This window comes from Bos grunniens, chromosome 2 (assembly GCF_055505025.1).
Source record: "Bos grunniens cultivar Pamir isolate PY7600 chromosome 2, Bosgru_T2T1.0, whole genome shotgun sequence".
NCBI lineage: Eukaryota > Metazoa > Chordata > Mammalia > Artiodactyla > Bovidae > Bos > Bos grunniens.
This window is the reverse complement of record NC_141166.1, coordinates 51308878-51336421: the sequence shown is the minus strand read 5'-3', so window position 1 is coordinate 51336421 and position 27544 is coordinate 51308878. Positions and strand designations below refer to the sequence as shown.

At 38.6% G+C, this 27544-nt stretch overlaps 1 protein-coding gene across 10 annotated transcripts in view; it reads right to left on the bottom strand.

Annotated features, from left to right (window-relative positions):
• PGAP1 (post-GPI attachment to proteins inositol deacylase 1) overlaps positions 1 to 27264 on the bottom strand; it is a 79762-nt gene extending 52498 nt beyond the window's left edge. For 6 of the 10 annotated variants that reach the window (XR_015144549.1, XR_015144562.1, XR_015144563.1 and 3 more), the window contains exons 1-6: positions 26971 to 27260; positions 21169 to 21322; positions 17868 to 18043; positions 16570 to 16647; positions 6652 to 6823; positions 348 to 505 (exon numbers count right to left, since the gene is read on the bottom strand). Coding sequence is in view for 4 of the 10 variants with exons in the window: in XM_086347926.1 (XP_086204052.1) it covers positions 348 to 505; positions 6652 to 6823; positions 16570 to 16647; positions 17868 to 18043; positions 21169 to 21322; positions 26971 to 27117 (885 nt within the window). In the remaining 6 variants the exon portion in view is untranslated. Of the gene's footprint in view, positions 1 to 347; positions 506 to 6651; positions 6824 to 7660; positions 7815 to 16569; positions 16648 to 17867; positions 18044 to 21168; positions 21323 to 26970 lie in introns of those variants that run through there. The other 4 variants (XR_015144560.1, XM_086347937.1, XM_086347974.1 and 1 more) reach the window with 3 other exon arrangements.
• Positions 27265 to 27544: the final 280 nt, after the last annotated feature.

Below are 27544 nucleotides of genomic sequence, written 5' to 3'. Positions count from 1 at the left end.
ACCCTTGGACATCAGCCCACACTTTCTTATATTTAAAACTCTAATCAATGGATAGTCACTTTGAACAAGAAACAATCGTCTTCATATATAAGAGTGATATGCACGAAGTTTCTAATATTCTTTTCACTTTCCATGGATTTAAGTACCCATGCCTCTGCCTTCCCAAAATAATAATATTCATTTTTTCATATCTCTCCTCTCTCACACACACATACATGCACACATGTACACACAGTATACTACACCAACTCAGTAATCATTTCCAACCAACCACACATCACTTCTCCTTTCATGCCCCATTGTGACCATTATGTTACTACGTCAGTAGAATCTTTTAAAAAAATTACCACAACAGATAAGGCACTGGTATGATGGCTTAATTTTGGCAGAAAAGTCAGTCCTGAACGAACTTGGTAATCCCGGAATCCTCCAGCTACAGAAAGTGTGGTTAAATTTATCTGTCTAGCATTTAAAATCCAATAGTTGTTTACAGTCATATAAAAATCTGGTGGGAAATAAAAAAGACATACATTAAAAGTTAGTAACCATTCCCTGAAACAATAACCTATCTAAGATACTAACATTAAACTGAATTTCTGTTTAAGCCACCTGAATTGTCTATAAACAATGCCATCCACATTTCTCTACTTTGAGTAAAATCAGTTATCTTTACACATATTCTACTTTCCTCATCAGAGTACAAATACTGAGTTAGTAAACATATCAATAAAGAAAAAAGGTAACCCAATTTTACTAGCTTTGACAAGTCTATAGCAAACAGGTCTCTACATTCCACAAGGACGCATTTTGTTCATAAGCCACATAATATAGAAAGAAACACCCCAAATTCTTCCAAAGATACAAGTTTACTATGCTAAGGAGCTGTAGATCTTCCTAATCATGGCTGTATCCTTGTTTATAAGGGCTCAGCAGCTTTTTACTGCAGCCACTATAGTACTGGTGACCACATAAAGCGCTATTTAAGTTCTTAAAATACCATCTATCAGGGCAATGACAGTCACATTATTCTTGGGACTCTCTACTGTAGAAAATCTGATGTTTAAAAGATTCTATTCATTTAGTTTAACAAGCAGTTTCAAAGGGAACTACTTGGGGATAATTTTTCCACTTTATCTATGGAAGATGAGAAAAATTTAGTGTCAAAAATCTGAGGCCAGGGCAGGGAGTTCGCATTTCCTGTTATGATTATCAAAACTTAACACTTACTCCTTGGAAGGAAAGTTATGACCAACCTAGACAGCATATTGAAAAGCAGAGACATTACTTTGCCAACAAAGGTCCGTCTAGTCAAGGCTATGGTTCTTCCAGTGGTCATGTATGGATGTGAGAGTTGGACTGTGAAGAAAGCTGAGCGCCAAAGAATTGATGTTTTTGAACTGTGGTGTTGGAGAAGACTCTTGAGAGTCCCTTGGACTGCAAGGAGATCCAACCAGTACATTCTTTTTTTTTTTTTTTTAAACTTTACATAATTGTATTAGTTTTGCCAAATATCAAAGTGAATCCGCCACAGGTATACATGTGTTCCCCATCCTGAACCCTCCTCCAGTACATTCTAAAGGAGATCAGCCCTGGGATTTCTTTGGAAGGAATGATGCTAAAGCTGAAACTCCAGTACTTTGGCCACCTCATGCGAAGAGCTGACTCATTGGAAAAGACTCTGATGCTGGGAGGGATTGGGGGCAGGAGGAAAAGGGGATGACAGAGGATGAGATGGCTGGATGGCATCACCGACTTGATGGACGTGAGTTTGAGTGAACTCCGGGAGTTGGTGATGGACAGGGAGGCCTGGCATGCTGCAATTCATGGGGTCGCAAAGAGTTGGACACGACTGAGCGACGGAACTGACTGACTGAATGCATTTTTTATCTTGTCATTTGATCACTTTTAACATTTTAGAACAGCAAACTCATCTCATTAAAGATTTCAGTCATATTTACTTAAGACTGCAACCAAGCAGACCCATTCCTAACATCTCCAGGGCCTGGGATAAGAGTTACCAATCAGGGTATATATGCCATATGTCTAAATACCAAAGTCAAAATTTCAGCTAACAAACTTAAATCAAACGTATTTTCTCTGCCTACATATATATCATATATATATATCACTGAAATAACATGAAAGGCCAGGTTCAAATTAAGAATTCCAGGCAAGAGGAGAAGGGGGTGACAGAGCATGAGATGGCTGGATGGTATCACCGACTCAATGGACATGAGTTTGAGCAAGCTCTGGGAGATAGTGAAGGACAGAGGAGCCTGGTGTGCTGCAGTTCATAGGGTTGCAAAGAGTTGGACAGGACTAAGCAACTGAGCAACAGCAAGAAGGACACCTCAGAGTTGGACACTGGCTGATGGCAGCATAGGGAGAACATATCTCTGTGGACATCTGCAGCATAAGGAGAGCAGATCACTGAGCTCTCTCCTTTACTTCTCATACACATTCCATCCTGCATCACAAGGACCTCCTGTGCATATCCAACTTCTGTCTGTACCTCAAGCAGAGCCACCCCTGGCTACAGTTCAAGCTCAGGATTGCACATACCTGTCCTCAAGACAGACCCAAGAAAGAGGCTAAGGAAGTGAGCTTGAGGCATACGGACAAGAAAATTCTGAAAGACTGGTTACCTGGATCATGGTCCCAGAAGTAAAGGTACAACCTCTAAGTGGGGAGGCTATTTGCCCTGTACACTCCACACCCTGTGTGTGTATGGCAACACCAGTGCAGGGCCCTGTAAAGTGCAGAGCCCAGTGCAAGGCTTCCTTTCTCCCTATTTAAGGACAGTATTTCCAACAGGTACAAACAGGGAATCTACTTCTGCACATAATATGGGTCTCCTAAAAACTTAAAATCTATCATGCTTTGAACTTTTGCTTTTTCATACTAATTATGGCTTGATGCAATAAAAAAATAAATACAAAATGAATGGCAAAGTGAAAGTCGCTCAGTCGTGTCCAACTCTTTGTGACCCCATGGACTGTATAGTCCATGGAATTCTCCAGGCCAGAATACTGGAGTGGTTAACCTTTCCCTTCTCCAGGGAATCTTCCCAACCCAGGGATCAAACCCAGGTCTCCCGCATTGCAGGTGGATTCTTTACCAGTGAGCCACAAGGGAAGCCCAAGAAGCTTGCTAATTACTGGGAAAGGCACCTTGATCCTAAGAAGCACTTTCAGCCTAAGCCAGTGGTCCCCAACCTTTTAGGCACTAGGGACAGATTTTGTGCAAGATAATTATTCCATGGACCAGGAATGGGGAGGGGGGGGGCAGTTTCAGAATGAGTCAAGGGCATTACATTTATTTTGCACTTTATTTCTAGTATTATTACATCAGATCCACATCAGATAATCAGGCATCAGATCCCAGAGGGTGCAGAAACCTGGTCTAAGCCATTTAGAGACAGACCATAAGTATCCTTCAAAAACACTAAAACCTGACTCTCTTGACAGTTTTTTCCTCAAAGAGATTTTTAAAAAGGATTTTGAGTAATTCTAATATAACTTGCAGGGCTCATCTACATACACCACATAAAATGCAGTAAGAGAAAGAAATCTTGATTATGATGACAAGTATTATGACTATGTCTTTAATTTTTTCTAAACCTATCATAAATAACAATAATTATTAGAATCAGGAAGGCATATTTAACTTCAATATAAAATTAAATTTTTTATTCAAAGAGTTTTACAGGCAAAGTTTTAAATATAATAAGGAGAAAAATCAACCTTCTCTTTAAGTACTACTGCACCAGATATCTCAGCAAATAAGTTACTCCCTGCCAATATTATGCTGAGATGGGTGTTTTGGAAAGCTACTTTGGTTTGGAGTCCTTAGGGTATATGTCTCACTAATCTATAAAAAAAATTTTCAGCACAATTAAGGCGATGCAAATTTTTATAGAATAAGAAGTTGTGCAAATTTACTGATCAGGAAAAATAATTATTTCTTTCTGAAGATTTTCTTCTACACATACAATATTCCAATAGGTCATGAAGACAATACTTGACTTTAATAAAAAGTTGAGAGAGTCGGCATTTAATTCTTATTCTCCAACATTATCACTATTTAATTAGATGATAGCAATCATAAACTCCTGTTCTTCACTTAAAATTCTCTGCAAAATTACAGTATTACCATAGTTTTATTTCCTCTGTTATCATAACTCAATTCAGAGGCAAAGGGTAAATAAAAGCACAGGCCCAGAAACAAGCTTGCCAGTGTCAACTACTGGCTCCATTATTTTCTTGCTATGTGATTTTGGGCAAGAATTTATCCTGGCCCCTTTTTCTATCTGTGAACATGGCTATAATAATAGTACCCACCTCAAGGGACTGCCCTAAATATCAAATGACCTAACCGTCATGTAAAGTTCTTGCCACAATATCCAAAATATAAGAGCTCTATAAATGTTAGCAATCGTAATTCATCTCATCATATAAAGTGTTCAGTTCAGTTCAGTTCAGTTCAGTCACTCAGTTGTGTCTGACTCTTTGCGACCCCATGAATTGCAGCACACCAGGCCTCCCTGTCCATCACCAACTCCCGGAGTTCACTCAGACTCACGTCCATCGAGTCAGTGATGCCATCCAGCCATCTCATCCTCTGTTGTCCCCTTCTCTTCCTGCCACCAATCCCTCCCAGCATCAGAGTCTTTTCCAAACTCAGCTTTTCCCATAAGGTGGCCAAAGTACTGGAGTTTCAGCTTCAGCATCATTCCTTCCAAAGAACACCCAGGGCTGATCTCCTTCAGAATGGACTGGGTGGATCTCCTTGCAGTCCAAGGGACTCTCAAGAGTCTTCTCAAACACCACAGTTCAAAAGCATCAATTCTTCGGCACTCAGCCTTCTTCACAGTCCAACTCTCACATCCATACATGACCACTGGAAAAACCATAGCCTTGACTAGATGGACCTTTGTTGGCAAAGTAATGTCTCTGCTTTTCAATATGCTATCTAGGTTGGTCATAACTTTCCTTCCAAGGAGTAAGCGTCTTTTAATTTCATGGCTGCAGTCACCATCTGCAGTGATTTTGGAGCCCCCCCAAAATAAAGTCTGACACTGTTTCCCCATCTATTTGCCATGAAGTGATGGGACTGGATGCCATGATCTTCGTTTTCTGAATGTTGAGTTTTAAGCCAACTTTTTCACTCTCCTCTTTCACCTTCATCAAGAGGCTTTTTAGTTCCTCTTCACTTTCTGCCATAAGGGTGGTGTCATCTGCATATCTGAGGTTATTGATATTTCTCCCGGCAATCTTGATTCCAGCTTGTGTTTCTTCCAGCCCAGCGTTTCTCATAATGTACTCTGCATATAAGTTAAATAAGCAGGGTGACGATATACAGCCTTGATGTACTCCTTTTCCTATTTGGAACCAATCTGTTGTTCCATGTCCAGTTCTAACTGTTCCATCCTGACCCGAATACAAATTTCTCAAGAGGCAGGTCAGGTGGTCTGGTATTGCCATCTCCTTCAGAATTTTCCACAGTTTATTGTGATCCACACAGTCAAAGGCTTTGGCATAGTCAATAAAGCAGAAATAGATGGTTTTCTGGAACTCTCTTGCTTTTTCCACGATCCAGAGATGTTGGCAATTTGATCTCTGGTTTCTCTGCCTTTTCTAAAACCAGTTTGAACATCTGAAGTTCATGATTCACGTATTGCTGAAGCCTGGCTTGGAGAATTTTGAGCATTACTTTACTAGCATGTGAGATGAGTCCAATTATGCGGTGGTTTGAGCATTCTTTGGCATTGGAATGAAAACTGACCTTTTCCAGTCCTGTGGCCACTGCTAAGTTTTCCATATTTGCTGGCATGAGTGCAGCACTTTCACAGAATCATCTTTCAGGATTTGAAATAGCTCCACTGGAATTCCATCACTTCCACTAGCTTTGTTCGTAGTGATGCTTTCTAAGGCCCACTTGACTTCACATTCCAGGATATCTGGCTCTAGGTGAGTGATCACACCATTATGATTATCTGGGTCGTGAAGATCTTTTTTGTACAGTTTTTCTGTGTATTCTTGCCACCTCTTAATATCTTCTGCTTCTGTTAGGTCCATACCATTTCTGTCCTTTATCAAGCCCATCTTTGCATGAAATGTTCCCTTGAGATCTCTAATTTTCTTGAAGAGATCTCTAGTCTTTCCCATTCTGTTGTTTTCCTCTATTTCTTTGCATTGATCACTGAGGAAGGCTTTCTTATCTCTTCTTGCTATAAAGTGTTAGCAGACCTATTTATTTTAAAAAAGGCACTACTATTTTACCTAAATATAAGTTTATTTTCAATAGAGTAGCCAGAAGAGTTAACAAAACACAGAAATATAAATACACTTCAGAGACTGGGAGTCAGCATCAAGAACAACTAAGCTGAAGCTCAAATGCCTAGAGGTTGTAGGACACATGCCGTCCAGGTTAAGATGCAACAGGCCGAGAAAACTAACAGCAGTTTCAGTTATGAATCTTAAGCTGAAAGTCACAAAAAGAGATGCTCAGAATTAGAAGTGCTGATTTAAACCTAAGCTGCTTCACACATGGATAAACCTGTAGCATACTCTAAAGGGAGTAGCTACAAGGATTTGTTTAATCCTAAACAACAATGGGGAGGTCAGTTAGAGTTTATGTAATAGTACTCACCTGTAATGAAACGATCTAATGGCATCACAGGAGCAACATGAGGTGTGGCTTGTGTAACAAGAAGATTGATCAGATCTTGTTTAAAATTTTTCAGTGTAAGCAATGCTCTTGCCACAAGGCCACCCATAGAATGACCGACTATTGCCACACTTTTGGGAGCAAATTCTTGACCCTATTAAAAAAAAAATCACCAAGACATGATTAAGGATTAGAATCACAGTAAACATAATAAATACTTCTCTCTACATATAAGCAACTTTATTGAAAAAAGAATAAACTATTTATATAATCTCCCTTAATAAGACAGAAATACATTTTCATATACTTGTAATTAGTATATACATACTGCTTTGTGTTCTGTAAGCATTTTTAAAAGTTAAGCTTTGGTTTTCTGAACCAAAATGACAACCCTTGGTCTAGCAAATCATGTTTTTCCCATTTGTTATATTGTATGTAAGAGGTGTGATTACATTTGGTGTACATCAGAATATTAGGTTTTATAGGATATATAAAGTGAGATCACTTATTTGAAAATGGAGGTATCACAAAAAAGCCACATCTATTCCAGTTGCCATAGCAATGTACTATTGAATCATATCAATGTATCTTATCTCATCAAATTATTTCTCTATTGTGGGCCTGGGCTTAAAAAGGAGTCAGCAATCCACAACATTTATTCACTGATAATTACATATTTTAATTTTAAAGTAAGTATTTCTTTTAAAAAAATCTTTTCTATCTCCATATAGGCCCAAACTTCTGTTCATCACCTTCCACGCTGATACTTCATCCATGCCTTCTCTCCTGTTACTATAATCTGGGCTTCATGAAGAACCAGAGTTAACAGAATAGACCTGAGACTGCTATCCTTATAACTGACTGTATTCAAGGTTGGCTGTGGTTTGCTGTCTGCGACCATAGACTTTGGAAGGGTTCCCATCATTTCCTGAATTATAAAAATGGCTCGTTATACCAAAACTGCTTTGTAAACATGGTTTATGTTGAGTACCTTCTGCCTTATTTTTGTTGGGATTTTGGCACATGGGAGGCACAGGCACAAGGTGTCCAGGTGACTGGTCCTCTAGAAGAAACTTTGGCTACTGACTCTCTAATGCATGTCACAATCGTTGCTGCAGGAATTAAACGTATCCAGAGTGACTTTCCTGTAAGGGGACATTGGGAAGCTTTCACCTGGTTTCTCTGGACTTCACCCCATGCACCTTTTCTTTTTGCCAATTTTGCTTTGTATCCTTTCACTATAATAAATCACAACCATAAGAACAACTATATGCTGAGTTTTATAAGGCCACCTGGAGAATCATCAGCCTGAGGATGGTTCTGGTGGTCTTCTGAAACATACTTGATCTTAGCAAAAGCCAAACCCTACATTTGTGCTTTGAAACCTACCCCCTTTGGCCTTCTCAAGGACATCACTCTGGCAATTCTTCTCACGTTCTTCTTGCATTATTGTTTCTGTCCACTAGATCATTCTCACTAGTATATAAATATGGTCTCCCCCACTGGCTCAGAGGGTAAAGAATTTGGCTGAAATGCAGGAGACACAGGAGATGTGGATTCAATCCCTCATCAGGAAGATCCCTTGGTGGAGGAAATGGCAACCTACTCCAGTATTCTCGTCTGAAAAATCCCATGGACAGAGGAGCCTGGTGGGCTACAGTCCAAAGGGTCACAAAAAGTCAGACACAGTTGAGAACTAAGCAAAAACAACTACTAGATCATTCCTACTAGTATATAAATATACTGTTATTCTCTCTTAAAAAGTAAAAACTTTATTTTTACTTCTACTTTAGCAACCATATCTTTCTTTATATACCCCTTGAGAGCAAAACTCTTCAAAAACAGTTGTCTGCACAGTACTTGCTGTATCCAATTTTTCAAACACCCTTAAACCCATTCTGATCAGGTTTTCCCCTGCAACACTATTTTAAAACTGCACTTACCTGGTCACCAAGGAATCTAAGGATCAATTCTCAATCCTCACCTTACTTGACCTATCAATGGCAATTTACATAGTTGATCACTTCTTCCTCTTTGAAAATGCTTTGCTTGGTTTCCTTGATGAGATACTCTTATGGTTCTCCTCTTACCTCACTGACTGCTCCTTTTTAGTCTCTTGCTGGTTCCTTCTTATCTCCCCTCACCTTTTAATACTGGTGTGACTCAGACCTCATTCCTTAAATATCTTCTTTCACATCTTGAACCCATTAGTGATCTCATCCAGTCTCATGGCTCTAACTACATCTCAGTTCTGTTCAGTTCAGTTGCTCAGTCATGTCCAACTCTGCAACTCCATGGACTGCAGCACGCCAGGCCTCCCTGTCCATCGCCAACACCCAGAGTTTACTCAAACTCATGTCCATTGAGTTGGTGATGCCATCCAACCATCTCATCCTTTGTCGTTCCCTTCTCCTCCCACCTTCAATCTTTCTTAGCATCAGGGTCTTTTCCAGTGAGTCAGTTCTTTGCATCAGGTGGCCAAAGTATTGGAGTTTCAGTTTCAACACCAGTCCTTCCAATGAATATTCAGGACTGATTTCCTTAAGGATGGACTGGCTGGATCTCCTTGCAGTCCAAGGGACTCTCAAGAGTCTTCTCCAACACCACAGTTCAAAACCATCAATTCTTCGCACTCAGCTTTCCTTACAGTTCAACTCTCACATTCATACATGACTACTGGAAAAATCATAGCTTTGACTAGACAGACCTTTGTTGGCAAAGTAATGTCTCTGCTTTTGAATATGCAATCTAGGTTGGTCATAACTTTCCTTCCAAGGAGCAAGCGTTTTTTAATTTCATGGCTGCAATCACCATCTGCAGTGATTTTGGAGCCCAAAAAAATAAAGTCTGACACTGTTTCCACTGTTTCCCCATGTATTTCCCATGAAGTGATGGGACCGGATGCCATGTTCTTCGTTTTCTGAATGCTGAGCTTTAAGCCAAGTTTTTCACTCTCCTCTTTCACTTTCATCAAGAGGCTTTTTAGTTCCTCTTCACTTTCTGCCATAAGGGTGGTGTCATCTGCATATCTGAGGTGATCGATATTTCTCCCAGTAATCTTGATTCCAGCTTGTGCTTCTTTCAGCCCAGAGTTTCTCAGGATGTACTCTGCAAATAAGTTAAATAAGCAGGGTGACAATATACAGCCTTGATGTACTCCTTTTCCTATTTGGAACCAATCTGTTGTTCCATGTCCAGTTCTAAATGTTGCTTCCTGACCTGCATATAGGTTTCTCAAGAGGCAGGTCAGGTGGTCTGGTATTGCCATCTCCTTCAGAATTTTCCACAGTTTATTGTGATCCACACAGTCAAAGGCTTTGGCATAGTCAATAAAACTAAAATAGATGTTTTTCTGGAACTCTCTTGCTTTTTTGATGATCCAGCAGATGATGGCAATTTGATCTCTGGTTCCTCTGCCTTTTCTAAAACCAGCTTGAACATCTGGAAGTTCACAGTTCACATATTGCTGAAGCCTGGCTTGGAGAATTTTGAGCATTACTTTACTAGCGTGTGAGATGAGTGCAATTGTGCGGTAGTTTGAGCATTCTTTGGCGTTGCCTTTCTTTGGGATTGGAATGAAAACTGACCTTTTCCAGTCCTGTGGCCACTGCTGAGTTTTCCACATTTGCTGGCATATCGAGTGCAGCACTTTCACAGCATCATCTTTCAGGATTTGAAATAGCTCAACTGGAATTCCATCACCTCCACTAGCTTTGTTCGTAGGGATGCTTTCTAAGGCCCACTTGACTTCACATTTCAGGATGTCTGGCTCTAGGTGAGTGATCACACCATCATGATTATCTGGGTCATAAAGATCTTTTTTGTACAGTTCTTCTGTGTATTCTTGCCACCTCTTCTTAGTATCTTCTGCTTCTGTTAGGTCCATACCATTTCTGTCCTTTATTGAGCCCATCTTTAAATGAAATGTTCCCTTGGTATCTCTAATTTTCTTGAAGAGATCTCTAGTCTTTCCCATCTGTTGTTTTCCTCTATTTCTTTGCATTGATCACTAAGGAAGGCTTTCTTATCTCTCCTTGCTATTCTTTGGAACTCTGCGTTCAGATGCTTGTATCTTTCCTTTTCTCCTTTGCTTCTCGCTTCTTTTCTTTTCACAGCTATTTATAAGGCCTCCCCAGACAGCCATTTTGCTTTTTTGCATTTCTTTTCCATGGGGATGGTCTTGATCCCTGTCTCCTATACAGTGTCATGAACCTCCGTCCAAAGTTCATCAGGCACTCTACCCATCAGATCTAGTGTCTTAAATCTATTTCTCACTTACACTGTATAATCATAAGGAATTTGATTTAGGTCATATGTGAATGGTCTAGTGGTTTTCCCTACTTTCTTCAATTTAAGTCTGAATTTGGCAGTAAGGAGTTCATGATCTGAGTTACAGTCTTGTTTTTGCTGACTGTATAGAGCTTCTCCATCTTTGACTGCAAAGAATATAATCAATCTGATTTCGGTGTTGACCATCTGGTGATGTCCATGTATAGAGTCTTCTCTTGTGTTGTTGGAAGAGGGTGTTTGTTATGACCAGTGCATTTTCTTGGCAAACTCTATTAGCCTTTGCCCTGCTTCATTCCGTACTCCAAGGCCAAATTTGCCTGTTACCCCAGGTGTTTCTTGCCTTCCTACTTTTGCATTCCGGCCCCTATAATGAAAAGGACATCTTTTTTGGGTGTTAGTTCTAAAAGGTCTTGTAGGTCTTCATAGAACCATTCAGCTTCAGCCTCTTCAGCATTACTGGTTGGGGCATGGACTTGGATTTCTGGGATATTGAGTGGTTTGCCTTGGAAACAAACAGAGATCATTCTGTCATTTTTGAGATTGCATCCAAGTACTGCATTTCAGACTCTTTTGTGGACCATGATAGCTACTCCATTTCTTCTAAGGGATTCCTGCCCACAGTAGTAGATATAATGGTCGTCTGAGTTAAATTCACCCATTCCGGTCCATTTTAGTTCACTGAATCCTAGAATGTCGACTTTCACTCTTGCCATTTCCTGTTTGACCACTTCCAATTTGCCTTGATTCATGGACCTGACATTCCAGGTTCCTATGCAATATTGCTCTTTACAGCATCAGACCTTGCTTCTATCACCAGTCACATCCACAGCTGGGTATTCTTTTTGCTTCGCTCTATCCCTTCATTCTTTCTGGAGTTATTTCTCCACTGATGTCCAGTAGCATATTGGGCACCTACCGACCTGGGGAGTTCCTCTTTCAGTATCCTATCATTTTGCCTTTTTATACTGTTCATGGGGTTCTCAGGGAAAGAATACTGAAGTGGTTTGCCATTCCCTTCTCCAGTGGACCACATTCTGTCAGACCTCTCCGCCATGACCCACCCATCTCGAGTGGCCCCACAGGGCATGGCTTAGTTTCATTGAGTTAGACAAGGCTGTGGTAGGTTTGATTAGATTGGCTAGTTTTCTGTGATTATGGTTTCAGTGCGTCTGCCCTCTGATGCCTCTTGCAACACCTACCGTCTTACTTGGGTTTCTCTTACCTTGGACGTGGGATATCTCTTCATGGCTGCTCCAGCAAACTGCAGCCGCAGCTCCTTACCCTGGATGAGGGGTATCTCTTCACTGGCTGCCCCTCCTGACCTTGAACGTGGAGTAGCTCCTCTCGGCCCTCCTGCACCCACGACTACAACTGCATGCTAGCTACACTTGGGATGTCTAAAATGTACCTTAAATACAATCTGTCTAGAACTGAACTCTTAATATCCTTTAGATCTGTTCCTTTTACATTTCTCCCCACCCTGGCTAATCATAATTAAATTCTTTTAGTTTTTCTAGTTTGAAATGAGGTAAAGTGTTAGTCTCTCAGTCATGTCTGACTCTTTGCGACCCCATGGACTATAGCCCACCAGGCTCCTCTGTCCACAGAGTTCTCCAGGCAAGAATACTGCAGTGGCTTGCCATGCCCTTCTCCAGGGGATCTTCCTGACCCCTGGGTCGAATCTGGGTCTCCTGCATTGCAGGCAGATTCTTTACCATCTGAGCCACCAAGGAACCCCTTTTTCTAGTTTGGGTCATCCTTAACTCTTCTTTTTCTCTCACATTTCCCCTCCATACCTGAACTGCCAGCAACTCCTTTTGCCTTTGAGATTTATACCAGTCTGACCATTTCCTATCATTTCCACTGCTATCAACTTGATCCAAACCAAAATTACCTTGCCAAAATTACTTCAGTAGCTTCCTAACTGGTGTCTCTGCTTCTACCTTTACATCCCTTCAGTTTATCCTCAAAAGCACACTGACACCAGAATGATACTGTTATAACCTAAAACAAGGTTAAATGGTAAAGAATTTGTCTGTGAACGAAGGAGACACAGGTTAGATCCCTAGACCAGGAAGATTCCACATGTTGCAAAGCAACTAAGACCGTGGGTCACAACTATTGAGCCTGTGCTACTGAAGCCGGAATGCCTAGAACCCATGCTCTGCAACAAGAGAAGCACTGCAATGAGAAGTCCGTGCACTGCAATGGAGAGTAGTCCCTGCTCTCAACTACTAGAGAAAAAGCCCGAGCCGCAACAAAGACCCAGCAGAGCCAAAAATAAATAAAAATTAAAAAGAAAAAACCTACAACACAACATGTTATTCCTTTGTTCAAAAACCTCTTTAGTGGCTTTCTGTATCATTTAATAAAAGGCAAAATTCTTAAAATTGCCTGCAAGATTCTATAAACTACCTTCCTCCCAAACTTTCCTTCTACTAACTTACTGTTCCAGCCATACCAGACTCGTTTTTCCTGAAATACAGGACCCATGTGTTTGCCTCATATATTTGTTTCCTCTTCCTACAGTACTTTCCCTAGGTATCTAAATAGGCTAAGTAAGTAAGTAAGTGAAGTCGCTCAGTCGTGTCTGACTCTTTGCGACCCCATGGACTGTAGCCCACCAGGCTTCTCTGTCCATGGGATTCTCCAGGCAAGAATACTGGAGTGGGTTGCCATTTCCTTCTCCAGGGGATCTTCCCAACCCAGGGATCAAACCTGGGTCTCCTGCATTGCCGGCAGATGCTTTAACCTCCGAGCCACCAGGGAAGCCACTCCCTCATGTCCTTAGTTCGTATCAAATTGTCTGTGTCTCAACAGAGTTCTTCACTGGGTGCCCTTATTTATAATTGTAGTCTACCTTCAACTACCTATCTCCCTTTTCTGTTTTTAACTCCTGGTATTTATCACAAGAAAGTATGTATTTTTCTTATTTATGATGTTTTCTGCCTGCCTCTCCATATTGGAACATAGTTCCATGAGGGCTTAGATTTCTGTTTTATTCATTCCTATATTTGCATGCAGACTCACATGATGAACGAATGTGGTTTCTTCCATCTAAAATGTCCTCTCACTTTCCCATACCCAAGTCATATCCATTCAACAAGACTGAGTTGTCTCTTAATCCCTATTGTACTTGCTTGTAACAGAAATAATACTTTCTAAAAGCCTCAATTTAAAAGAAAGTCTATTAGTTCTATTAAAAATGTAACATGTATTTGTTAGAGAAAACAAGACAACAACAACAAAAAGAACAAAAACAAAGCACCTAATACATAACATTAGAGACACAATTGCTTTTTGGGAAAGACATTTATGGAATTAAATCTCATTTTGAAATCACATCTAATTTATCTTATCTAATAACTATCAGATATGTAAAAGGTTCTGTTTCATCTTACGGCTTGTTTCATCCTACAATAAGTGTAGATTTAAGCTAAAAAATATTTGAAGTAATTTTATTTTTTTTGAAGTAATTTTAAAATGCTGACTTAGGCAACAAATCAAGACACCTAAATTTCATTTTCAAGATACACAGGAATACCAATGACTGGATGACTGTAGCTTTACAGTTAAGTCTTGAATCAGGCAATGCAGGACCTCCAACTTTGTTCTTTGCCAAGATGGGTCTTTTTTTTTTAATTATTTGTTGCTTTGATTCTTTCCACATAAGCATATCAATTTTAAAAAAAAGAACTACTGGTATTTGATTTGTAAAGCATTAAATCTACTGGTCTATTTGGGGAAAATTTGGGATTCCCTTGTAGCTCAGTCGGTAAAGAATCTGCCTGCAGTGCAGGAGACCCAGGTTCGATCCCTGAGTTGGGAAGATCCCCTAGAGAAGGAAATCGCAACCCACTCCAGTATCCTTGCCTGGAAAATCTCATGGACAGAGGAGCCTGGTGGACTGCAGTCCATGGGGTTGCAAAGAGTCGGGCACGACTGAGCGACTAACACTTGGGGAAATTTTACATCTTAATCTTGAGATTCTAAACCATAAAGTTGGTCTGTTAATTTATTTTGGATTTCTTTAATTTCTACCATCAGGGTTTGCAGTTCAGCAGGGTTTACAGTTTTCAGTGAATAGATCTTGCACATCTTTCACTAAATTTATCCATAAGATTTTTTACACTACTGTAAATGCATTTCAAAACTTCACCTTCCATTTGATCACTGATTTCTAAATATTGACCATTTACCTGTGATTCTGCTAAATTCACTTATGAATCCTAAAACTATACTTCTACTACTTTAATCTTAAAAATTCTGATGACATGTTTTCATTTTAATTCAATTCAAAACATTTTCAAATTTCACCCATGATTTTCTTTTTAACCTCTAGGTTATCTAGAAGTCATTTCCAAACATTGGACGATTTTCCAGATATCTTTTGTTGAGATTTCTAATTTAATTCTGTTATGTTCAGAAAATAAACCCTGTATGACTTCAATCCTGACACTGAGACTTGTTTTATGGCTTAACATATGGCATATCTTAGTAAATGTTCTATGTGCACTGAAAGAGATCACAGTTTGTTCAGTTGTTGGGTGTGGCCTATAAATATCAGTAAGCCCAGCTTGTTTCTACAGTTGTTGGGCATGTTCTATAAATGTCCAAAGGTCAAGCTGATTAACAGTGTTAAAATCTTATATAGTTTACTGGTTTGCTATTTATTTCATCAATTATTGAGAGACGATTGTTGAAATTATCAACTCTAATTGTGAATTTACATATTTTTCCTCTAGTTTGTTAATTCTGCTTCATCAACTTGGAAGCTCTGTTACTAGGTGCATACTCCCTTGAGATTCTTGGCCTTCTTGATGAGCTGACTCTTATCACCAAGAAATGTCCCTCTTTTTCAATGTAATGTCCTTTGTCCTAGAATCTATTTAATTGATACTAAGATTGCCATGCTAACTTTCATACTATCTGTATTTGTATGTGTATTTTTTCCATTCCTTTACATTTCTTAATCAGGATTTTTACATCTAAAATGGCTTTTGCTTTCCAGTACTCAGATTAGCATATAGTTTGGTGGCTCTTGTTTTTTAATCCAGTCTGACAAGATCTTTCTTTTAATTGGAGTGTTTAATCCATCTACAATTAATATAATTATTGATATTGATCAATTATTGATCTATCATCTTGCCATTTGTTTTCTGTTTGTCCCATCTGTCTTTCGGTTCTTTCCTTTCAGACTGAATACATTTTATTGTACTTTACTGATACTGCATTTTTTTACAAATCAAAGGTCTATGGCAACTTTGCACTGAACAAGTCTATTGGTGCCATTTTCCAATAATATTTATTCACTTTGTGTCACATTTTTGATAATTATTGCAATGTGTCAAACTTCCATTTTATTTGTTATTGTGAGCTGTGTGATCACTGACCTTTGATATTACTACTATGATGGTTCAAACGATGGTCAGCATTTCTTAGCAATATTTTAAAATTAAGGTATGCACATTTTTAAAAACATGATGCTATCACACACTTGATAGTCCATGGTATACTGCAAACATAACTTTATATGAACTAGACCCCAAAAAATTCATGAGACTTGCTTAATTGCAGTATCTGCTTTATTGCAGCAGTCTGGAACCGAACCTGCAGTATCTCTGAAGTAGATCTGTATTTCTCCTCCATTTGTTCTTTAGCTGCATCTCCTTTTTTGTTGTTGTTACTCTAGAAATTACAATATACAACCTGATCAGTCTATCATGAATTAACATTACACTTCTTACTGTAGTGGAATAATTCTATTTATTCCTCTTCCTATCTTTTCACCATTAGTATATATTTTCCTTCTAAATAAATTATAAACTTCATAATGAATTCATTACTGGAAATAAATTTTTTAACCTTTTAATTCTGAACCAATTAGACACTGGCTCTTTAATCCTAACCCTTCCTCCTTGGTATGCTATTGCCTTGTATTGCCATATGCATACATAATGTAGCACTCAAAGACTAAAAGAATCAAATTTTAGAGCTCCTATCTATGCCTAGTTCTTGGTTCTCTTCCTCTCCTACTCTGACCACAAATCTAGCTATTTCTGTAGTCCCAAATGCCAGCCTCTGCCTTCTTCAGCGTAGTGATGTCAATTTGCTCTGTTTCATCTCTAAGAATTTACCCCATGGTCTGCAAAATGCTTCCAGGCAGAAAGCTGGGCCCTCATGGAGCTCCCATCACATGTTTTCCCTCTTTCAGTGATCATGGTCCTTTACCATTTGGTTGTCCAACATCTGAAAACATGTGCTTCAGGTATTTTCACTAGTTTTGTAATTGTTTATATATGGAAGTGGTCTACTCTGCTGCTGCTGCTGCTAGTACCAGTTATTTAGACAATTAGCAGAATTAACAAACTAGAGGAAAAAAATAGGTAAATTCACAATTAGAGTTGATAATTTCAACAAATCCATACTAACGGATTTAGGAAATGCACTGCACTTCTAATTAGTATATAAAGGGAAAAAAAATGTGTTTTCCCAAAATTCACAAGAAAGAGTACCTGTAAACTGAACTTGAACTTCAAAACCCACAACTGAATTCAAAGCAATAGAATTTCACACAAGAAAACCTTTGGGCCACTTTTGCTTCAACTTCTGTGTGTGTGTGTGTGTGTGTACACACACAACTCTTTGGACCTCATGGACTGTAGCCTGCCAGGCTCCTCTGTCCATGGAATTTGCCAGGCAAGAATACTGGTGTAGCAGCCATTTCCTACTCCAGCAGATCTTCCTGACCTAGGGATCGAACCTGTATCTCCTGTACTGGCAGGCGGATTCTTTATCGCTGAGCCATCTGGGAAGCTCATGTAAACAAATAATTTAAAATATGCTGAGTCTCTTCAACAAAGATACCAATAGGCTGATCACTACTGATTTGCATGATTATCTCATACCTTATAGAGCTTGAGAATTGTTTTAATGCATTCATGCACAAACTTGGTCTGTTTCTGAAGACTTCCACCATACAGTGCCACCAGTTCTTCATTGAAATTCACGCTAAAGAAGTCAAAGTGGTATTTGAAGTCAATGTCTTCGGCTTTTCTAAGTGCAATAGAGCCAATAGAACGAACTGCAGAGGAAAAGGATTAAGTGCATATGAAACAAAAATTTTTAAAGTTTCTTCTATTCTAAAGCTTCAGAATCTCTTAACAAATAACTATCTCACACTCTGAATAAAACCTATTTCAGGGTGACATCCTTAATAATATCACTTTAGAAGAACAAACCCACCTAGCCAATTGTGTGTCTTGTTCTATAAATTTTTAAAAATTAAATATAAAGTGAATGGTTCATTCATTCTCTACCTGTTTCCCCTTCAGCAGGGGCAACAACAGCTAAATGGGAAGAAAGGAATCCTTGCGCAATAAGAAGTAGGAACTTTGTCAAACTTGAGGATTTTAAGAGTGAGAAAATCCTACAAATGTCTGCTCATTACAGCTCATCACAGTGGTTTTAAATACTCATGGAAGATTTGTCTTTTTTTCTTACACATGACATCACTGTAAGTAAATCTTATCATGCTCTACCTTCTAAATATTTCCCCAATCAAGCCTTCTTCACCACTTCCACCACTACCTTCCTAATCCAAGCATCATCATCTCTTGCCTGAACTACTCTAATAGTTTCCTAAACAGGCTCTCTGTTTCTACTGTTGAACTTTGTGATAAAACATATATATGTATATAAGTAATATACATATATTGTGATAAATGTCACATATACTATACATATATAGTGATAAAGTGTGTGTGTATATATATATGTATAGAAACAATTTTTTAAGTTGCTGGTCTCTTAATTTCAAATGTAATTCCCATTTCCCACAATTATACTCTCTAGGTTTTGGGTTTAGTAAACAAAACATTTGTTTGCCACTCCATTTTTTTAAACATATATAATTCACAAACTATGTAACTCATTGTGCAAAGCATACAATTTAATCATATTTTGTATAGTCACAGAGGTATATAATCGTTTTCTGCAATCTAACTTCAGACATTTTTTAATCACTCCCAAAAGAAAACCCTTTACTCATTAGCAGTTACTCTTCATTATTCTCTTCCTCCTAATTCCTAGAAAGCACTATTATATGTGTGTGTGTGTGTGTGTGTGTATAAAACTGAATCACTTTGCTGTATACCTGTAACTAACACAACACTGTAAATCAACTATTCTTCAATGTTTTAAAAGATCTAAGATAAAAAATCAGTAAAAGTTACTTTTACTAGGTTAAAAAAAAATGTTAAGCAGAAGAAGCCAGTCACAGAATAATACACACTGAGTGATTACAGTGAAAAGTTTAAAACAGCCCAAAATTGGGACTTCCTTGGTGGTCCAGTAGTTAAAACTTGGTGCATCCACTGCAGGGGACACAGGTTCAATCCCTGGTTGGGAAACTAAGATTCTGCATGCTGAGTGGCAAGGCCAAAAATAAAAATAATAATAAAATAAAAAATATCAGCTCCTCTTTAAAAAAAAATTTCCTTAATAGCCCCAAATAAGTAGAATGAATTAGAGATGCACACTAAGATGCTAAAACTATAAAGAAAGTAAAGAAAATGACTACCTTAAACTTAGGGTTGTGGCTTCATCTAGAAGGGAAGGAGGGAGTTTTAATCAGGAAAGGGCACACAGGGGCTTCCAGGGTGCTGACGATCTTCTACTTCTTGACTTGAGTATGGCCCCTGGGTACTCACTCTATAATCATTTTTAACCAAATAGTGATAGTCTACACATTTTTCTGTTTATGTGTTATACTTCAAATACAATGATTAAATTTTAAAAATCAGAGTTTATAATTTCCTACCCAACCTCTCCAATAGTTATCCATCACATTTAAATCAAAATTCTAAGTCTCTTCCACAGCTTTTATGATACAGCCTGTGACTACTTTTCCATCCTCATCACTTTTCACTTTCTCTAGTCTCAGTAGCCTTGAATGCACCAAACGTGTTCCTGCTTCCACGTCTTCCCTGAAACAGTACCATACCTTAGTCCCTTGCCATACTCAGGCCTCTGCTCAAAATGTCATCTCCTCATACTGGCCACTTCATCTAGTCACCTCTTGACCCTGTTTATCCTTTATCCCTTACTCGTTTATTTTTCTAACTTTTAACATTGCTGCTAAGTCACTTCAGTCGTGTCCGACTCTGTGTGACCCCATAGACGGCATCCCACCAGGCTCCTCCGTCCCTGGGATTCTCCAGGCAAGAACACTGGAGTGGGTTGCCATTTCCTTCTCCAATGCATGAAAGTGAAAAGTGAAAGTGATGTTCTCAGTCATGTCCGACTCTTAGCGACCCCATGGACTGCAGCCTACCAGGCTCCTCCATCCATGGGATTTTCCAGGCAAGAGTACTGGAGTGGGGTGCCATTGCCTTCTCCAACTTTTAACATTACTGGCATACTAATATCTAGAATATCTAGAATACTGCCTAATATCTAAAACACTGCTTGGCTCATGGTAAGTACCTCATAAATATTTGCTAGCTAAATAGATAAACATGTAAGTAATTATACTTTGTTGCTGTTCAGTCACTAAGTTGTGTCCAACTCTTTGCAACCTCATGGACTACAGCACACCAGGCTTCCCTGTCCTTCACTATCTCCTGGAGTAATACTAAATGTTGAAATAATTCTATTCTCATTATTTAAAGAACACATCATTTTTTTTTAACAATAAAAAAGGGATTTTAGCTGAAATTACTTCTACATTGCTTGACTGTTACACTAGGAATAACTGTTATATTTCAATTTGGAATATGTACACAAATCTTCCCCAACCCCACCTTTCTGTGTTTGCCTCCGTATTTCTAGATCTAATTTAAATAGCTCCAAAAGAAAGAAATCAATCTCCTCTCTTGCTCAGCATAACTTAAACCACCCATTTACTTCTCTAGTCAATCCTTTAGGTTCTCTTTTGTGTACACTCAATTTCTAACATAAACCTCTTACCTCTGCTGATTCCCAAATCCCTATATCATCTATTTATCATCATCTTATCTTCTCCTACTTATTCTCTGCAAAGTGGCTTTCAACTTTTTTTTTATATACTTGTCACATACTTCTCTCAGATAAAATGTCATATATTTGTGTCTCCCAGTATGCGTAGTGAAGTAGTTAATGCAGAGTATGTATCTGAATTAATTCTTTAACTGAATTTCACAGCTTTCAAAATTTATTTTTGAGACTTACCTTGCTTATAACTTCCAGCATTACCAGGAAGAAAGAGAACAGGAATACCTGTTAAAGGGAGAACTTTGTGTTCTTCAGCATAGGACCCTTCTCCATAAAGATACAATTCATAAGCAGGATAGCGTTTTGCCAGTTTCTTTGGAAGTTCAATTTTCTATAGGAAAGAGAAAGCAATTTCACTTTAATATGTTTTAGTAATACAATTCAGTCTCACTATATCCAATTTTGAATTATACAAATTTGAAACAATACAATATAAAAACATTACTGATGATAAAAACTACATTTAATGAACAACAAAGTTCTATTTTTAGTTTACACATATGAAGCATCCGTCTTGAATTGTGTAAGTTTTAAACCATGTAGTCTTTAAGAAAACATAAAATGAGACTACTTAAAATTCTAATATAAATAGAAATTACTCAAAATAGCTGCTGACAAGAGAAAAATACTGGTTTATGTCAGCATGCTCCATGTTAACATAATTGAAAATGCATTATATTTAGTATCACTTATCAATTATACTTATAAATGATAAAAGCTTTCCATTATTAAATGAATTCTTTTTTGCTATTTTAAACTGTTTTGTAATGTCTCTCTCCTTTTACTCAGGTCCTAACATAAACTCCAAGCTGTTGTATCATTCAAAGGAAAGTAAGTTTGTTTTATAATGCAGCTTTCCTACCTCTCAACTTACTACGCTTGACCTACAATGTACTTAACAAATTAATCTGAATCCTACAGCCATGACTTGGTCAAGACATGGACAGTCTTCTCACCACAAACATTCCAATGAATTAGCATCTGTTTCAGTTTTCATGGACCCGGTGCATGGTTTGTCAGTGAGCCTAAAACTACTCTGCAATTCATATTATTATTTACCAAATGAGCCAGTAATTGACATTTCTTTCAACAAAATATAAATGAAGTCTTAATGTCATCCCCAAAAGGTAGGCATCTACAAAATTAGTAGTAAAGCATAAGATCTTCTTCTGCTCCTTTTTTTTTTCTTTTTCTCTTTTACCCCTAAGGGATAGAGACCATTAAGGGCTTCCCTGGTGGCTCAGACAGTAAAGAATCTGCCTGCGATGCAGGAGACCCGGCTTAGATCCCTGAGTTGGGAATATTCCCTGGAGAAAAGAATGGCAACCCACTTCAGTATTCTTGTCTGGAGAACTCCATGGACAGAGGAGCCTGGCGGGCTACAGTCCATGAGGTCACAAAGAGTTGGACACGACTGAGCAGCTAACACTGAGACTAACTGAGAGACCATTAAAAATGAAGCCAGTTATACTGAAAGTAGATTTTATTTAAAGAGACATCAAGAGATTTAATGATCTAGCAGTTATAGATCCTCTGGAGAAGGAAATGGTAACCCACTCCAGTACTCTTGCCTGGAAAATGGACAGAGGAGCCTGGTAGGCATGAGTCCATGGGGTCACAAAGAGTCAGACATGACTGAGCGACTAAACTAAACTAGTAATGTACACGTGCTTGGTAAAAATTTTAACTACTGAGTGAATTTTGAAAATTGTAAATGGGTAATGACTACTGAAAAAAATCACTTCTAAAAAGAATAATTCTGATCATTTATGCAAATTCCTGAATATTTGAGGATGGTACCATAACCAATCTGTGCCAGTAACACCATGAAAACAACTTCAGAGACTGTGAGCTTGTTGTTTAAGTTACTAGCAACTTTATCTCCTCAAATATTCAAAATACAGAGATATCAACTATTTGCTTTAAGATGTGTTTATTTACCTCAACTCAAATTAGTCCCAATATTAATTATGCACAGTAAATAACCAAAAATAAAAAGGATGCAATATTTTGTTCTTTAGGTGTAAATTATGCAAGGAAAAAAATGAGAGAACAAGGGAACAGTTATCTTAACTTCTTATAATTTAGCACACTATTTGAGATAGTAGCACACACACAGTAGGTTCTTTTTAGGACGGTGACTAAACAAAGTTTTGAACAAGTTGAAAACTAACTAAGAAGGATAAAACAATCAAATATATCCAAAAAAGTATTTAATTCCCTGGAGACAGAAAAATAAGCAAAAGAATATTATTTGATAAATTTCATAATCTACTATTATAAAAGCAATTTTATAGTGAGACAGTGTACATTTAAAAATATGACTGCGTATAATATGGAGTAGAAAAAAGCATAAAGATGGAAAAAAAGACATAGAACAAAATATAAAGTGGGAATCATAGGCAATGGCAAAACTGTGTTTCCAACAAAATTCAAGTTGGGAGTAAGTGGCAGGAAAAGACAGGAAGGGTATTGCCTCGATTGAGGACAGAAAAGATATAGGTACACAAAAAGGATGATGTTTAAAAAACAGCAGATGGTCAAGGAGTTTAAAAAAAGAAAACATTTATAGCAACAGGACTCCAATATATTTTAAATTGATTATTTTAAATGAGAACTCTCCCCTACCAAAGACTAACAATCCATTGTCCACACTGCTGTCAAGAAATAACCTTGTTAAAACATATAGCTTATGTGTTTCTTCACTACACACACAGATGATAAATACTTGAGAGGTCCTTTAAAACCTGGTTCTAATTACTCTTACCTACTTCCTTATAACTTATATATGCCATATTTTAAATGTTTTAATATGTTCCAAAATTCAAGATTCAACACGGTATATACTGAAAAAGCTCTACTACCCTTGGGTTCATTAGTTATCCAATTACCTACTCAGAAGGCAGTCAATGTTGGCAGTTTGTGCTTCCAGAAGTAGTTTACATGTACAGTATACAAAAATATAAGCAAATGTGTCTTAGGTTATTTTCTCCTCTTCATAAAAATGATAACATACTATAAATACTACTTATAGAATGTATCCTGGTACCTTCCTACCTTCACAAATGTTCTTTATTCCTGCAATTTTCTTGTTTCGGCACTGTGTGAACTACATACATATCCTACATTGCCCAGTACACAACCTCTTCTCTATAACCACTGACTACTCAAGATGAACATGGCTGTTCTCTTCTGTGAAGAGCCTTGTACACACTCTTACAGTGAAATTATAATGTTCAACACATTATATTTTGCCTATTCATTTCATTCCTGTCTCCCTCATTACACTTTAAAGACAAATTTAAAGGCACAATGTCTGATTTATCTCTAATTCCTCCTCACCCAAATCCCATATCTAAAATTTACTTACACAGAGAAGTCATTAAATGATATACTAAATAAACATCACACTTAGTAACAAAATAAGTGATTTTCATTTCCCAATATCAGCATTTCCTTTCAGAGAGGAGGTCACATATCTACAGTCAAATAAATTATTGTATTAAAAAACACAACACATGTTTTTGTCTCAAATTCTACAATTTGGCTAAAATGTAAGGCAAAAGCTTTCAAGGGTAATGTATATTTTGCCTGGTAGGTTTGTGAGATGTTCGACTAACTCTGAATACAGGAAAACCAAAGGTAGAGGATCAAGAGATAATAAAAAAATTTAAATTCAAAACAATTTTTAGGGTTTCAAATTCCTGTGCCACATTTTATTTTTAAAGTGGAAAATAAAACTGAGCATGTTTCAACCAACCTTTTAAATGCCTCTAAAATTCTGCTAAAGAATATGTAAACAAGAAGTAAAAAAAGAAGAAAAACATCAAAAAAGAGAAAAAAAAAAAAACCCAGTAACTAGGATATTCCATACGCTGGATACCAACGTGTGAACAATTAGAGCTTAATAGAAAATATAACTAAAAGCAATATAAAAATATGTTTAGAATACTTTAAACAAATAATTGGTTCTTAATAGAAAGCCCCCAGTTATCCAGAAATCTCACTTATTATACTCAAAATGACTCATTTCTGTAGGCAGCTTTTGCAACCTAGTGTGCACAATAAAATGAAGAGTCAAACACAAATACTGTAATGAATAAACACTTTTTACACCATAAACATTTACTGAAAATGTGTATCAAAACTCCTGCCACTCTAATATTACAGTACTAAGGTATTATTAACATAAGTATAAAACCTCAAAAATAAATAAAACTTCAAAACAGCAAAAATAAATAAGACTATTCAAGAACAACAAAAAAACCCAAACATCTCTTTTGCATTAGCTACACTAATTTTCTGTGTCTTTCCAGTCAATATTATGCTGCTTTGTTCCCAACACTAAGTGATTTCTACTACTTGAAATGTTAAGATAGCTTCAATAATTGTGGATAATCCAAAAATAAATGGGAATTAGTACTGTATTGTTTCCATTTTAACTAAATTCTTCAATGCAGTACAAAACTAAAACGACCTACTTCAATCTACTGGGAGTTTTCTAATTAAACCAAAGAAAAATAAGAGATTATAAAGGCTCTATTTTCAGTTTTAAAAAAATTTAAACTAAAAGCCCACATATTTAACTATATGCAGGCTCTGATAAACATAAACCAGCATATTCATTTAGAAATTAAAAGACCACTGTAATATGCTAAAATCTGTTCCCTCAATAGTATCTGATATCAAAAGCTTCCATTTCCATATAAGCACTGATCCAAGGTAAAGATCTCAAAACAAATGAAATCTCAATCCCATGCAAGGTAAAGATATCAAAACAAATGAAATCTAAATTTGAATTTTGCCCATGGGAAAGAATGTTCTTCAGCAATTTAAATCTTAAGTAGTTTTAAGATCTAAATAATAGCAGGATAATCAAATAATATCCCTCCATAATGACCTGTACACGGAAACAACCAGGATCTGCATCCCTCACCTCAAAGAATAAGTTTTCTATGGTTTTAAATGCATTTTATCAGTATGTATTATAGTACACATACTTTTTACGGTAGGGAGTTATCATTAAAATATATATTCCATAATTAGAAGATGCATTTAGAAAGGAAAGAATCATTCCGGTGAAATTTCTTTGGATGCCTGTGTAATTTGTCACTCTTTTTACAGCTGGTCATGAATGAAATTCTAGAGTCTACTATGCTGAACCGATAAAGCAACTGTGACTGAAAATATCGAAAACAGAAAGAAAGGTGGGGGCGGAGAGATAGAAGGGCCGGGTCTTTTTAAAATTCCAAACACAATGAGAAAACAAAAATACCACCAGGAAACAGATTTTACATTCAACTGGTAAGGGGCGACACGCCTCTATACACCCAGGACCTGCAAGACTAGGGGGCTCCGCAAAACCTTCCCAGGAGAGAAATGAGTTAGTTCCTCATTTACTTACTCATCAGGTTAGCCTTTCACATACAGGTAACCCTGAAGTCTCTAAAGCAGACCTGGGAACTAGACCTAGGCAATATACGCTCTGTAGAAGCTTGCTTCCCTTCTAGAAAAGCAAGAGCTGACACTCAAACTACTGGGCGGGAGGGGAAGAATTTCGGCGTGTGAGAAGCAAAGGAGGGCTCGGAGCACCTGTTAAGGCAGGAAGGCTGGGAGGAGGGATTTGGGGAGAGACTGGAGCTGAGTCTCCGGGGATGAGGGGCGTCGGGCCCGGCCCTTCTCTGCTCGGGATTCGGGACCGCGAACGGGGCGGAGGAACTGGGAGCAACCCCGAGGGGGGCGGGGAGGATGCTCCGGGAACCATCCATCAAGGACCCCACCGAGAACACAGGACACAAAGGGCAGGAGAAGGGGACCGCGGGGGGCTGCGAAGTACTCTGGGGCCAAGAAAGCAGAGACGCAGTAGGGGTAAGGGGAAGGGAGAGGCGCGGGGAGCCGAGGCAGGGGAAACGCACCGAAGGGTAAGGCTGGAGGGGCCCGAGCCTCGGAGCGGCCAGCGAAGGGAGGGCAGAACCTCACCTGATACTCCGGGTACTCAAACATGTAGCTCATACTGCACTTATTTTCCTCAAAGCCGAAGAAGACGTCCCATAGCCCCAGGGTGGCCATGAAGACCATGAGGGCATAAAACGCCAGGTTCCAGAGATTGACAGAGTGGAGTAACATGACGCCTCCCCCAGTATAGCCGTGGGGCCCTCAGCCCTGACTGAGGGAGCAGAAGAACGTCCCGCTGCCCGCGCGGGAGCGAAACCCGAGCAGCGCGCGCCTGCGTGGACGCCCGGCCTGCCCGCGCGCGCGCCGCGCGTTGCGCCTGCGCGCAGCCTCTCCAAAACCTTCCAGCCCAGCGTCTCCCTGCGAGAGCGGAGGCGGCGTTTGCCGCGGGAGCGCGAATCTGAGGACTGAGAAAAGAGAGCGCGGAGTGGGCTGGGCTGGAGAGTGAGGTGAGGGCGCAAGGAAAAGGAAAAGGAGGAAAGGCAAGGGGAGGGCAATGAGAGGCCGGCTGGAGAGAAAGAAGAGCGGTAAAGGGGGGACGAGAGAGGCATGGGAGAGCGCGGGAGCCCTAGAGCCGAGGAGAGGGAAGGACTGAGAGTGG